The sequence below is a fragment of the Triturus cristatus genome, chromosome 3_2 (assembly GCF_964204655.1).
Source record: "Triturus cristatus chromosome 3_2, aTriCri1.1, whole genome shotgun sequence".
Lineage (NCBI taxonomy): Eukaryota > Metazoa > Chordata > Amphibia > Caudata > Salamandridae > Triturus > Triturus cristatus.
The window spans coordinates 263,025,430-263,040,378 of NC_140584.1; the positions used below are offsets into that span (position 1 = coordinate 263,025,430).

General features: G+C 44.3%; 1 protein-coding gene across 1 annotated transcript in view; it reads left to right on the forward strand.

The window, feature by feature from the left end:
- Window positions 1–14,949, forward strand: part of MATN1 (matrilin 1) — a 159,770-nt gene that overhangs the window by 128,395 nt on the left and 16,426 nt on the right. Inside the window, exons 5-6 of the mRNA XM_085647592.1 lie at window positions 7,376–7,780; window positions 9,360–9,509. Of these exons, the coding sequence (XP_085503718.1) occupies window positions 7,376–7,780; window positions 9,360–9,509 (555 nt within the window). The remainder of the gene's footprint in view (window positions 1–7,375; window positions 7,781–9,359; window positions 9,510–14,949) is intronic.

The window sequence follows — 14,949 nt, forward strand, 5'->3', positions numbered from 1 at the left end:
GGTGGCTTGCAGCACTGCGCTGCATCATTTTCTAGTAAATATGCCTCCCAATGTCAGTGTTGCACTCTTTATTGGACCCCATGCAAAATCTGGAATCAATGCACCCTGGGTTACCCGGGGTATTGTGAGGTCCTCAGCAGTTTGCACCATTCAAGGAGGCCCAGCTGCAGCTCTTCAAATGTATTCTGTCTCCCTTTGGTGCACCTTTGATAGTTGAACATCATCTGGTGGGCCTTTCTCTGGCACCAAGTGACCATGGATGAAGTCAGCCATGCCACCTCTGGTAAACGGCTGTAAGTCTACTTCTATACCATGCAGCTCTTCATTCTTCCTTAATTAGTGCTGCCTCATGCTCTGGTGATGTTAGATCTGGCTGCAGTTTTGGCTCCACCTCGAGATTCAGATCCTACTTCAGCTAGAGTGTGACCTAGGGCACGGTGTGCAATAACTAATGCAAACCAAGTCAACAAGATGCTCTGCCTCGAATGCAAAACTTTAGGAGGATCAAGGCTATTTTGGGGTCTGACTCTGATTCCTCAAAAGTCTTAGGGGCCTATTTACAACGAGGCGATAAAAAATTGTCGCCGCTTTAGCGGCCGTTTTCGGCCGAAAAGCAGCGATAATTTTATCACTATATTAGCAAGGCCACGCTAACACGTGAAACCTTGCTTTAGCGTGGGGATGTCTAACGCCCAGCTTTGCATCTCTAATGAGATGCAAAGTGGGCGTGCCTGACCTGACATGATAGGAGAAATGTCGCTAAGCGACATTTCTCCTATCATCAAGCCCCACGCTATGAAGCATAGCGTCAGGAAAAGTAGCCATAACACCTGTTATCGCTACTTTCCTAACACCTGCTTCAGGACTAACTTAGCCATGATATCCTATGGAAGGTGGATATCATGGCTAAGTTTGTGAGTCCCTATCAACAAGCTAACGCCACATTGCATGAGATTATCGCTGGGTTTCCAGCGATAATCTCACGTTAGCCAGTTAGCGCTAGGATTTTTATCGCTGATGAGATAAGCGTTGCTAATAGCACGCTATCTCAGCTATAAAAATTGGCGCTAGCCGGCGATAATTATCCGAGCGCTAAGTGCGCTCAGCGATAATTATCGCCGGTTGTTGTTGATATGCCCCTAAGTGTGCCCAACATTAGAAAGATGATTAAGAAGAGACAGATAATTTGCTACCACTGCATTATGCTGAAGCTTATTTTATATGTCAATTTCAGTATGCCAGTGGTCTAGATACCTTTCCATAATCTCCCTGGATTCTCAGTTGGGTTCCACTACCCAAGAATGTGCCCTTTCACAGTTGTTTTTAGGAGGGCAGCAGAAGATTTGGAAGTACCCCTCCCCACTGAAGAGATTAAGACTAACCCCTGACAAAGAATTTGCAACCTGCATCTAATGCTTTACAACCACTGTTACCATTAAATGAGGCTCCAGTTGGCCCAATTATGGCAGCTTGGCCAAAATCCTTACCTTTGCTTGTGGTTAACTGCCTTATTGCTAGATGCCACAGACCACTGTCTGATGAGTCTAAGTTTTAATGCACCTTCCCACTATGGAGAGCCTTGTGGTATCGGCCTCCACTTGCAAAGTAAACACTAACTCCTTTCTTGAAGTTTTCCCGGAAAGGGACTCTACAAAGGTTGATGCAATGGGCAAAAAGACTGTTTCTTTGATCAGTGTATCACTTTACTCTATGAATGACATCTGCCTGTTAGAGTGTTACAGTCACACGCTCTGGATATGGTGGGTGAAATTCTACCTGCGCTGCTTGAAAACGTACATGATGCCTTCCACGCAAACTGTCCAAAATGGACAAGCATCAGCTAAGCAGATTCTAGGTTCTAGCCTAGATACCACCGACTCCGTTGTTTGTGCAATGGGAACCACTGTCATTAACAGTCAACATGCCTTAATGCTCTCAAATGGATTTTCCAGAGTTGTCCAGACCTCATTGATAGGTGTGCTCTTTTACGGGGGCAAGACCTATTTAGAATGAAGGCCAATGCAGCTTTGGAGCATCTTAAGAACAGCATGGCTATGTCTCTCTCCTAGGGATTGCTATCCCACCTACCAATTCGATCACCAGTACTGGAAGTTTGGAGGTTACCCTAGAGGCCTCTTCTACCACCAGCAGCAGCCGTCACAATAAATCCAGCAACAAATACACAATTCTCATGGTATTAAGGGCTCAGGGAGCACCTAAGAGCAAGGAGCAGCATCAGCATCATTCGTCTTCCTCTTCATCCCAATTCAACACCTCCAAACTCCTCTAATTTGCCCATTAGTGGGTATCTGGAACTGGTAGGGGGATGTTACAACATTACCCATCCTACAGGCTCTCAATATCCCTCTCACATTTCTCCTGTTACACCCAAATATCAGCAGATCATTTCAGCAGTCATCCAAGGAAGTGTTGATGTTGTCTCTTAAAGGGGCTGTTGAGTTTGTAGTTGTGGAAGAACTGCAAGTAAGCTGCCAGTCTGACTACTTCCTGGTCATCTGAAGTATGGGGTCTTGAGTCTGATGTTAGACCTCATATTTCTGAAATCGTTCCTCAAGAAGTAGACATTCAAAAACATGATCCTGATGCAAGGTTTATTGGCCTTGATCATTAGGATTAGATAGTGTCCCTGGACTTGCAGGAACTGCACCCGCTGGCCTCACACAGGCCACTTGTGTCTTTAGAAAAGTCATGTCAGTGGTTATAAACCATCTACACAAGTTGGAAATACTTGTATTCCTGTACATCAACAAATGGCTGATGAAGCAAGGCTCACTTCGGGTCATCTCAGATCTAACCCTGGGTGGCCAACTACGCTATGCTCGCGTAGTTTGCATAGTTTGTGCTACTTCGCGCTACGCGAATTGCACGTAGCACAGTGCAAAAATGCGTAGCGTAGTTGGCATTTTTTGCTCGCTCGCGGTCCTCAACGTCAAGTTGGCGACCGCGAGCGAGCAAAATGACATCCCGGCGAGACTTTTTCCTCGTTCGCGATCAGCAACATCAAGTTGGCGATCGCGAGCGTGGTAAATAAACCTCCCGGCGAGATGCTCAATGCGGGGAGGTCAGGTTTCTCATTGCGAGTGGTCGCGTATGCTCGCGACCGCTCGCGATGAGAAACTACCAGTCCGCGTTGAGAAAGCTGCCGCTCGAGTAAAAATCGACTCGAGTGGAAGAAAATGACAGCTCGCACTGTGCGAGATGCCATTTTCAATGATTGCACAGTGCGGACAAGCATCCGGCACTGTGCAATCATCCCGAACAGCGCACTACGCAGTTCGCGTAGCGCTACGCGTATCTCGCGAAGTGCACTTTGCGTAGCTACGCGTAGTGCTACTACGCAAACTACACCCAGGGTTACTCAGAGCACCTTCAGAAAACAAGGTTAGTGCTGTCCACCATGGAGTTTTCCATCAGTGAGACCAAGTCTTATCTTCAACATTCACAGAGGTTGCCCTTTAATGGTGCCATCTTTGACATCTTAGCCTTGATGTCATTTCCCCCACCTCAGCAGGTCCAGGGCATTCAAGCTATTATCCTGATGTTTTGGACAAGAGTTACTGTTCCATCCCTGACCCTGATGGTTCTGAAGCCTCTGGGTCTGTGATCATATTACATCCTGCTGGTAGCTCATGCTGGGAGGCACACGAGGGCCTTCAATGTAACTTCTGTCTGTGGTGGTCCCAACAGTGGGGAAGACTTTGTCCCAGATGAAGCGGCCCAGGGCCCCTAATGGCGGATACCAGATGCCAATATGACCTGTTGTGGATCATTCTCTTTACCACCGCTGGAATTGACAATAACAGGTGTACATTTTCTCAGGTGGAAGGTCATCTGATGATATGGAAATCGGAGGCATCTGGTCTTTGGTGGAGCATCACTATCATATAAATCTGCTAGAGCTGGATGCTATCTGACTGGCTCTGACAGACCTTTCAGCCTTTTATCAAGTGCAGGATGATACAGGTGCTAACAAATACAAAACCTCCACTGGGTATTTCAACAAGCAGGACAGCTTGGGGTCATGAGGCTTACGTGCTGGGTGGGTCTTCACGGGATCTCCCTGATGGGCAGTCATCCAGTAGGATCTCTCAATATCTGGGAAGATGAGCTCAGAAGTCATCATCTTGCCATCTTGATTGGCATCTGCATCCAAAAGTAGTATACAGCATCATTGCACAGTTGGGCACTCCCTTTGTGGACTCTTTTGCTACTTCTGAAATGACTAAATGCCAAGCATTTTGTGCTCTAGCATTCCCTCTTGTAGGTCTTTAGATGTGTTCTGCCTTCAGTGGAACTTCAACCTTTCCAACTCTGACCCTGATCCCACGGTGCTTAAAAAAGTCAGGTGAGATTGAGCGTAGCTCATTCTGACAGTCCCAGACTGGCTTTGGAGGGTCTAGTATTCTGATCTACTGAATGTAAGCAGATACTCTTCACTATGGCTGCCACTATGGGATGATCTGCTGTCTCAGCATCAGTGCAGGGGTCTACACCTAAACCTTTAAATCTACTCCTCCACATGTGGAGATTTAGCAGAGCAACAGAGTGGTTTCTATCTTCTGTTAAAACTGGTGGATGTTGTTTTGACTGCTTGCCACCCCTCCAGAAACTCTATATATAACAGCCATAAATGTGTTGACTGGTGTGAGTAGAAACAAGTTGGCACCCAATAGGTAATACTGTCTGATGTTCTGTTAGCTTTATTATTGGCTCAGCAAATCTGCCTTTTATTCACAGACAAGGGCTACTTATTAGCCCTTTCAGCCTTTCTTCATTTGCCTGATCAGCTCTCATTATTCAAATAACCTTGTGTGGTGCATTGTTTTTAAAATGCTTTCACACCCTTATGATCCGTGCTCTTTTCAAGTCTCTCCACATCTGTACACTGAAGCTCTTGACCGTGTTACCATCTCTTTGCCGCCTTCTCATGTGGGGCAGCCCATCAGGTTCCTTGTGTTCTTTTCTCCACCACATCGATCTAAAGAGGTGGAGATGCTACGCCATTTAAATCGTGTTGTGCTTTTAGATTCTATATTGATAAGACTAAGGAGTACCATGTAGATGGTCAACCATTTGTTTTGCTGCTACAAAGACAGGAAAAGAGATTTATAGTCGAATCTTATGATTGGTTATCCTCTGCATCTAATTGGGTTATTACAAAGCCTAAAAGGATTCCCCTGAGGACCTTAGAGCTCATTCCAGTAGGGTGAAATCTGACATTACAGTCCTGGTTTGGGGTGATCCTGTCTTGGAAATCTGCCAGGCAGCTTTGTGGCCATCTGTCCATACTTTCACCAGGCACTACTGCATTGATTCTCAAGTCCACTGGGAGGGTAATTTTGTATGCTTGACCCTGCAGGTCTTCCAGATGAAAGTTCTCACCTCAGCCCACCTTCTTGGAGAGGGCATTGCATTGGTACGGATTCTGTATATGAGGAAGCTTAGAAGTATCCATCAGAAGAATAAGTAACATATCTTCAGCAACCATCTTTCTTGTTGATAGTGTAGCTAACCGTAGATTCCTCACCTTCCACCTGTTTTTCTGTTTTGCGGAGCGGACTTTCAAATTTAATGAGGTTCCACGTTACCTGTTGCAAACTGACAGTATAATTCGAGTCTTGTCAACTATGTCCCATGCCTGAGGAAGTGCAAAAAATGGGGAACAACCTACACCTGTGCTCAGCGGTGGCACCCTTATGCCACTCAATGTCGCCATGTCCAGAAGCAGAAGGGGGGCACAATGTAGACCAATGGCAACACTTAAATTATTGCAAGACTTTATGGAACCTAGGAAAATGTTCATGGTGAGGAATTTGTGGTTAGAGTTTCCACCTGAAAGAGTGTTACTGAAAGTAAGTGCATTATTAAAAATTAAATATAATGATATCATTAAAAACCATGCCAATCATCCCAGCATGACCTGCCGATCACTGCCAACATCATCATCAGCACTCATACCTCCTTTCAAAAGGCTGAATACTAAGGTCAAAATGTACTAAGTGTTTGTGTTGGGTCTGCATCACTTGTTTGGTGCAGTCCCAGTGTAAAATCCATTTTGGGATTTACAAAGCCATGAAAATCACAATTTGCGTGGCTTTGTGCAGCCTTGTGCTACTTTGCAGCAAGTAGGTGTTACATGAGTGGTGCATGGGCGTTCCCGTGCATTCATCCATGTATTTTATTGCAAACTGAGATTTACAAAGACCTGCAAGCATAGACTTGCACCAAAATGGTGCATCTACCTCATTATTTCCTCTTTGCATGTGTGCTGCAGGGACGTTATCCCTTCCCACGTCGGTCATTTTGGGGTAATAGCTGCGACCCGTGGCTAGCCCTTTGCTACCCCTAGCGTTTGCGACCTGGCCTCAGAGGTGGCAAATTCAGTTCTGGGAACACAGGGTCGGCTGGGGCTTTACTCTCTTTATATTCTGTAAAAAACATTATTACACTAAGTGAATAAATAAAATATAGTCTTTGCTAATAGTGAAAAATGGAGTACCATAAGCTGGAATATGCCCTTCCATGGCAGCTGAGGAATGTAAAAAATGCTTTTAAATGTATGTTGTGTGGGTGCTTGAGGGTGAGAGTGTGTTTAAGTGTGAGAAAGTGTACATTTGTGAATTTGAGTGTATGTGCAAGTATGTGTGTGTGAGTGAAAGGGGAGGTCAAAGGGTTTGTTATGTCACTTCTGCTACCCCTGGAATTTCAGTGAATTGATGTCCATGTCCCTTCCTGCACACAAACAATCCTGCCCACAACGCAGGGAGCCTCCAGTGCGCCAGTGCTAGGAGAGATCAGAACTGCGCCATATCTTTAAAAATAGGGCGCTGTCCTGCTCTCTCTTTCAGGCAATGCAGCATAGCAACTTCACTTGAAATCTTAGTAAATATGCCCCTAAATATAGAACTTTAATGTGACCTGTCTTTATCTGCCCATTTCCAGATTTCCTTGCCCACCTCTCCCTAGCCATCCTGGTTTATGTTGTTAAACTCCAATGCAGAATGTATCAGTGAAACCAAGCAAAGAAAGAAACGCTGATTAGAAGGATCACATTTTCTGCATAATTCCCTTGTCACTCATACAAACAACTCCTTTTATGGCCAAATATGGAACTATAGTGGCAAGCTGCCAGCGGATGAATGCAATGCCATATTGGCTATTCTGATGAGAATGCACTTTACCCAACACCTCCAAGTTTAAAATGTGCTTAGAGCAAACAACACAATGACTTTTTAAGATAAAGGATCCATTTTCTCTCGTCGGCAGAAGTCAAGTTTTAAATAATGTTGTGATAAAAACCTTTCAATATTTAATAATTTGCAATCATTTCCTTTGCTTTTTTGTGTCTTTGAAGCCTGTGGAGCCAGTGCCACAGACCTTGTCTTCCTTATTGATGGCTCCAAGAGTGTGAGACCTGAGAACTTTGAACTGGTGAAGAAGTTTATCAACCAAATTGTCGACTCTATGGATGTGGGTGAGAAGAAAGCACACGTTGGCCTCGTCCAGTACTCTAGCTCTGTCCGGACGGAATTCCCTCTGGGGCGTCACAATTCCAAGAAAGATCTGAAGTCAGCGGTAAAAAAGATGTCCTACATGGAGAAGGGAACAATGACCGGCATGGCCATCCAGCATCTCATCGATGATAGCTTTTCCATCTCCGGTGGTGCCAGGCCAGGGGTTCCCAAGGTGGGCATTGTCTTCACCGATGGAAGGTCACAAGATTACATCAATGAGGCAGCCAAGAAGGCGAAGGAGCTTGGTACGTGGTTGTTTCACACTACACTGCAATGGCAAGGTGATCTAGTAGCATCCATGTTCCCATAATGATACCGCCATTTTGTAAGTGTTTAATTTACGTCACAATGTATTTGAAAATTTGTTGAACTTGAGTTTGATTTTGTATGTGTATTCTCCATTAATTAAAGTGGTATTGCATTTGGTGACAACAAGACCTGAAAGTTAGTTGGTATTTTTAGGACTAGGGAGACTAAAATGATGTAATTAAAAAATATCAGGGATCCCTGCGGCTCAATGACTCATGCTCCTAGTGTTTGGTCATCTCAAAATTGTGTGAATTTAAAACCTCTGCTCCTGCCCTAGTGATGGACTTGAACACAGCTGAGAGCTAAGAAAATGAGTATAACTCAGGAGGCTCAAATCTTATGTCTTCACAGTTGATTTCTGAGTTCCTAAAGAAGTAGTGAAGTAAGACTAAAGGGGTGTCCAATGGTTGGTTTCCCGTGCTCGGCATCAGTACTTATTTCTCAACACCGGCACTTATGTCAGTTCACCACATGTTGGCACTGTCTGTCTAATTTTAATATGAGCACACCAACAGTCCTTTATTAATTTATTATACATTAAATATGAATAATACCTGATGCCCAAGCCATTTTTATAGCTTTGGTTGGCCCGGAGTAGTCTGAATTGTCACATTGTAGAAGTGTGATGGTTAGTAGGTGTGTTGATACTGTCCGCAAGTTGGTACTGGCTGACAGGGACAAAACATGGTGCAAGCTGCAAGGCCTCCTGAGAAGGGCCCTGGCATTTGCTTTTATTTTTTTACAAATTAAGCACTGTATAGAATGAAGTCTGTTGAGCCAGCCAGCCCCTTGTAGCAGAACCACCAATGCATTGCTTGTGAGGATGCTGGTTAGTCAGGCAAGCTTTTTTATTAGTAGGTACCTAAACCTATTAAAAGGCTGAACTGAACATTCAATCAAAAAATATATCTTGATATTAAAAGATCACAATCTAGTGAATATTCAGTGATATTTTTTAAATAAGTAAACTTAAAGGTTCTAGTTATAGTGACTTTTCACTCATCTTGTTTTATGTACCCAGATAACATGGTGCTCTCCAGTAGTTCACAGGCGCGACCGGTACAGGTAAGAGCGGTGGGTGGTGGGGGGGGGGTTTAGGAGGTAAGTCGACAGACGACGTGATAGGGAAAATAAAATACATAAATAAATAAAAACACTTATCTTGCGCTCGCCGCATTGCCGACTTGGCGATGCGGTGAGCGCAAGGTAAGTGTTTTTTAGTTATTTATTTTATTTTTTCTATCGCGTCGTATGTCTACTCCCCGCCCCGCTCACGACCCCACCACTCTAACTTGTACCGGCTGTGCCTGGTAGTTCACATGTTTTCCCTATCAAGGAGAGAAGCCATATAGAAGGTCATACTACATTTTGATTGTAAAGCCCACATTAACAGGGAACCCTATGATTGTGACCTGCCTTTTTGACCCTATAGGCCCATCCCCACACACATTAATGGCCAGAATTGGGTTTGCAGATGTATGGAGAAGCTGAACTATAATTTCTTGCCCTCTGCAGGTTTCAAGATGTTCGCTGTAGGTGTCGGCAACGCAGTGGAAGAAGAACTGAAGCAAATCGCCTCCGAGCCGGTGGCTGAGCACTCTTTCTACACAGCGGACTTCAAAACCATGAACAAGATTGGACAGAAACTTCAAATGAAGATCTGCAGTGAGTGGCAATGCAGTGACTATCTCTTTGGGATACCAGTGTTCTCAGGAACAGCAGCATGTTTCAGTCCTCCAGCTGGCCACAGGTGTATTCTTGCAGAGCTGCTGCAACTGTAAGGGTTGTGTTGTGTTACCCCCAAATTATTGGGGTCACACTGTGTAGATCTCCCAGCCCCAAAATGTTACTTTGCCTTTTCCTGACGAAAAATCTGAACTAGCAGGTTTCTATCACTCCACCCCTACTGAGTATGTGAGTAGGTGAGTGTGTTAGGAGTCAGGTGAACCTGTACAAGAACCTCTCATCAGGAGGTGGTATATGCAGAGCTGCGCCCCTTACTCCAAAATCAGTAAGCAAATGCAAAGGGTCCAATCTGTGGCATTTTGGCATAATTTAAGGCACCTTGCTGCGCCGCTGTATGCCAAAGTGAAAGGGCAGGCATGCACCGTATTTAAGCAATATGGTGCATTCTTGTCCTATCTGCCTGTGCTGGCATTGTTTTGGCACCCGAGCGCCAACGTAGGCACCCGTACAGCATGGTGCAAGGAAGCCTCAGTTGCAGGCCGAATAGTTTTTTTGCAGGAAGGGGCACCTTCTTGCACAAAAACAATCCTGCAAGGCTTTTTTCTCTTTCTATGTGTTCTGCAGAATGCAGCACACATGGAAAGAGGAAAAACAAGGAGAAATAAACATATTTCTTCTCATTATGCCTCACCTCGGTAGCCATATGGATTTGATGCTTCCCAAGGTTTATATCACTTAGTAAATCTGGGGCAGTGTCAAATTCCATGGGTGTTGCGTGGGAAACCCACTGCAACGCCCATGGAACGCCTCCGGGGCTCAGAGTAAGGTGATGCGGCAATATCCGCTGCTTCACCTTACTCAATATTTATGAGACCACTCAAAGCCACGCAGGGTGCCTTGGCATGGCTTTATAAATCTTTATAAGAGCCCTGCGTTATGCCTTTACCACGTTACGTGGTGCAAAAGTGACATAGGGCTCTCATAAATAAGCCTTAAACGTTGGTGTGTCACACTCCATGATGTTTTATTATACACTAAATGCCTCATTTGTGGCATTTTAGCTTAGGGCACAGCAGCAAAGCACCTTGCTGCGCTGCTCTACGCCAAAGTGAAAGGGAAGGAATGGGCAGGAATGGTACATTCCTTTTCCTTTCTGCCTGCTCTGGCACCATTTTGGAAGACAAGCACCATGTAGGCAGCCTTGCACCATAGTCCAAGGGTGCCTACTTTACATTCCTGATTATTTTTGTGCAGTAGGGGATACCTTACTGCACAAAAACAAGCCTACAATGCATTTTCCTCTTTCTATGTGTGTGGAAAGAGGAAAAAACAAGGAAAAATAAACATATTTCTACTCATTACTCCTCACCTCGGGAGGCATATGGATTTAATGCTTCCCCAGGTTTGCATCACTTTGTAAATCTGGGGCAGCGTCAAATTCCATGGGTGTTTGTTGCATGGGAAAACCCACTGCTATGCCCATGGAACGCCTCCTGGGCACAGAGTAAGGCGACTTAGCAATTTGTGCTGCGTAGCCTTGCTCATGATTTATAAGGTCACTAAACGCCACGCAAGGTGGCTTTGCATGGCTTCATAAATCTTTATGAGAGCCCTGCATCATGCATATACCACCTTGCGTGGGGCAAAAGTGATGAGCACAAACATTATCGTAACTATTATAAACAGCTCAGCAATAATTATAGACATTAGAGCAAAGGTTAAATAGGCCTCAAACATACTTCATCAACCCCATCCTCTCAGTTTAAAAACCACCTAAGTTATAACCAGCCATCTTACAGCATTGTCTGCACTAGTTCTTCATATTGTACAAATTTATGTAATGCCCCCCGGGTACCTTAATATACCTTTAGGCCTGAAGTTCAAACTCCGTATTTCAACATCCTGTCCAGCAATTGGTCCATGTGCCTGCCCCACCTCTTCACAGGTATCTTTTATACCTTTCTTAAACATAGTTTTCTACGGAACGAGGAGGGGTTGACTCATGCTTGGCTCCTGAATTATTATACAGGATATTAGAACAATACTTCTTGTTCCAAACATACACAGTAGCTCACTGTTACTTTTATTCATTCTTTCTACAAGACGAAAAATACAAAGTCATCTTCCCTTGTAGAATATCTCAGCTGCCACATTTATGAACTATGGGAAATATTTACTAGAAAATTTCGGAGCACGGGGCTGCGCCAAATTTGGCAGCGCCATGCTCTGACATTTTCAAAACACAGGGATGTGCCATATTTACTACAGTACGGACATACCTGTGTTTTCCCTACTGCTGGCGCAAAAAATTAGCTGCCTAATGCCAACCCAGGCACCCTTGCACCGTTGTGCAAGGGTGCCTGAATTGCAGGGATTGATTGTTTAGGCACAGGAAGATGCTCCAGCTTGCACATAAACAATCCATAATTAATATTTGTTACAGAATGCAGCACACATAGAAGTAGCAAATCGTCATTATTTAATGATAGTTTATGTGCAGGAAGGGACACCTTCCTGCACATTAACAATCATTAATATCTTTTTGCTCTTTCAATGTGGACTGCAGAATGCAGCACACATAGAAAGAGCAAAAACAAGGAGAAATGAAAGCATTTATCCTTGTGCCCCATTCTAATGCCTACTCTTGTATGGTGTTAGTTTTTGGCGCTGCCACAGATTTACACCTCCTTGTAAATCTGGGGAAGTGTCAAATAGCAATGGGTGTTGCGGTGGAACGCCCACATCAACATCCATTGCCTGACCTTTTGCCGCAGAGTGGCAGAAAAGGGCATATTTACAAGGTGGCGGTAAGCCACGCTAAGTAGCTTAGTGCCACCTTGTAAAAATTGAAAATGGTGCTGTGTCACAGGAGCATAAGAAAAGTGATACTCCGGTGGCAATAAGGGCTTGTAAATATGCCCCTATGTGTTCACCACAGAATGGACTTTTTCCTTCTCTGTTTTGATTGAATGAATTTAGGACAATATCAAAATCCATACACACATTTATTAGCTTGCCGAAATGATGGCCGCTTCATTGGCCCTGTTCATGCACCACATACTGTATTCATTTTACGTGCATTAAGAATAATCATGTTCGCACTTAGCACTTAATCAGGCCTGTATGTATGTATTGTAGAATACATATATGAGCCTGTCTACATATGCCTGTTGCACCTACCTTGACTGGATAATGCACTTTCCAAAGGAAGGGAAACTTGCTTCAGGGGGCCGGAAAATCCAGATATAATGTTGATCATCTCTACAAACCAATCCCACCGATGTGAGGCTCAGCTTGTAAAGCTGCAAAACTCGTCCTTTACAGCCACCAGATGAGACAGTTGGCCACAAAACACTAAGGGGCATATTTACAAAGTCACCTTGGTGCGCTGTATGACAGGGAAAGGGCAGGCAAGGAACCGTATTTAAAAGAACACTGCACATTCCTATCTTTCCGCCAGCGCTGGCACACAATGGGCTGCCATATTGCAAGAGTGCCATGCAGGATTGTTTTTGTGCAGGAAGGGGTGCTTCCCTGCACAAAAACAATCCTGAGAGGTTTTTTACCTCTTTCTTTGTTTGCTGCAGAATTCAGCAAACATAGAAATAGGAAAAAACGAGGAGCAGTATAGATATTTCTCCTCGTTTTGCCTCTCCTGGGGAGGTGTATATTTTTGGGCACCCTCCCAGGTTTACCTGTTCTTGTAAATCTGGAAATGCATCAAAATCCATGGATGTTGTGTGGGAACACCCAAGCACTACCCATGGAAATGCCTTCCTGGTGCATAGTAATGCAATTTGCACTGCGTTACATTACTCGAGATCTATGAAGCCACGCAGGGCCATGCAAGGTGGGCTTGTGAGGCTTCATAAATCTTTTTTTGAGTTGTGTTGCCCTTGCACCACGTTGCATGGTGCAAGAGCGAGGTACTGGGGCGCGTAAATATGGCTCCAAATGAGTAATATGATGCCACCCCCTATGTCTGAAAAAGCTTTCTTTCCAACGTCATGTACACAATGAGTCCCACGTAGCATGGCTGGGGGCTTGTAGCCTAAAATAGAGCATGCAGATGCTCGCTGGTATGCCTGTTGGGAGGGAGTGTTACAATAACTAGACAAGCACATTTGCTTAGTGAGATGCTGGATGTTACTGGAAACCAAACTGACATGCACTGACTAGGATAGATGATTACTCCCAATTCTAACCTAAATCAATTTAGAATTGTATTTGAAAAAATATATGTTTGATAGCAGGTGGTAGTGAAGGTCTTTGGAACCATTTCTAATCAAGCACTCTCATAAGTAGGGGGATAAAACATGCCTTGGGGATTTCCAATTTTAGTGAAGGCTTTGAGCATAAGATTGAAATAATAACTGATGAAAGTGAATGAGGTCCACTGAGAGATATCAGGGATTAATAAGAGACCCCACTACCAGTGATGTGCATCCCACTTTTACCTAGAGCTAAGAAAGAGTGTCAGCCAGTTCCTAGAAACATAATCAAGATTGAAGACCGTCAGCTAGTTGTAGCCAGATGTAGCAGTTGCTGCCTTGCTCCTTGGCATCCCTCAGATCTGATCGGAGCAGATGTTTTTCAGAACTCTGTGCACTACACGGAGTGGGAAAAACTCTGCACACTCTGCAAGCGAAGCGGAATCTCACGCCCAGGCCTAGTTCTATGGGTGGAATATGGGCATTTCCATGCAACTACCCATGGTTTTTACACAAAACCCTATCTAATAACAATAGTAGACAGGGTTTTGCACCAAATATGTTTCGTTTTGAAGGAGGCATAAAAATGGGAAATACTTATATTTCTCCTAAGTTGGTTCACTCTGCATATGTACTGCACTGTGTAGCACACATCATAAACGTTTTAAAGTTAGTCTAAGCATAGTATTTTGTACTGGAAGGCTAACCTTCCAATACAAACCTATGCTAGCCACGATGCAGACACCTTTGCACTATGATGCAAAGATGTGTGTGTGGCTCTAGGCAGCCTGATTGTGCGCCAGCACTAGAGAGAGCAGGATAGTACTGTTTCTTAGTAGGTATGGCTCTTTTCTGCTCTCTCCAGCTCATGCAACGCACCACAGCAACTTTGGCCTTGTGTGACACTTTTGTAAATCTGGGCCTATATTTGCAGCCAAAAGCAGCACATGCTTTGAAAGTTCCTGTGACAAGCAACCTTTTAGCACTGTCTAAGGTGGTAAAAAAGAACTACTCCCGCTCTTCAATTCTTAAGCCACCAGTCATTCTAAATCTGTGGTAGAGACTGAGTCTAAACTTAGCACTCACAGTGCTCACTTTATGTGATAAGGCCTCATGCTTTTATGAAGGCTTACATCTGGGGCAAGAAACGGAAGCAAAGCTCTGATAGGAGAAAAGCCGGCTTCAAAGTTTTAAACAAGACTTAATGC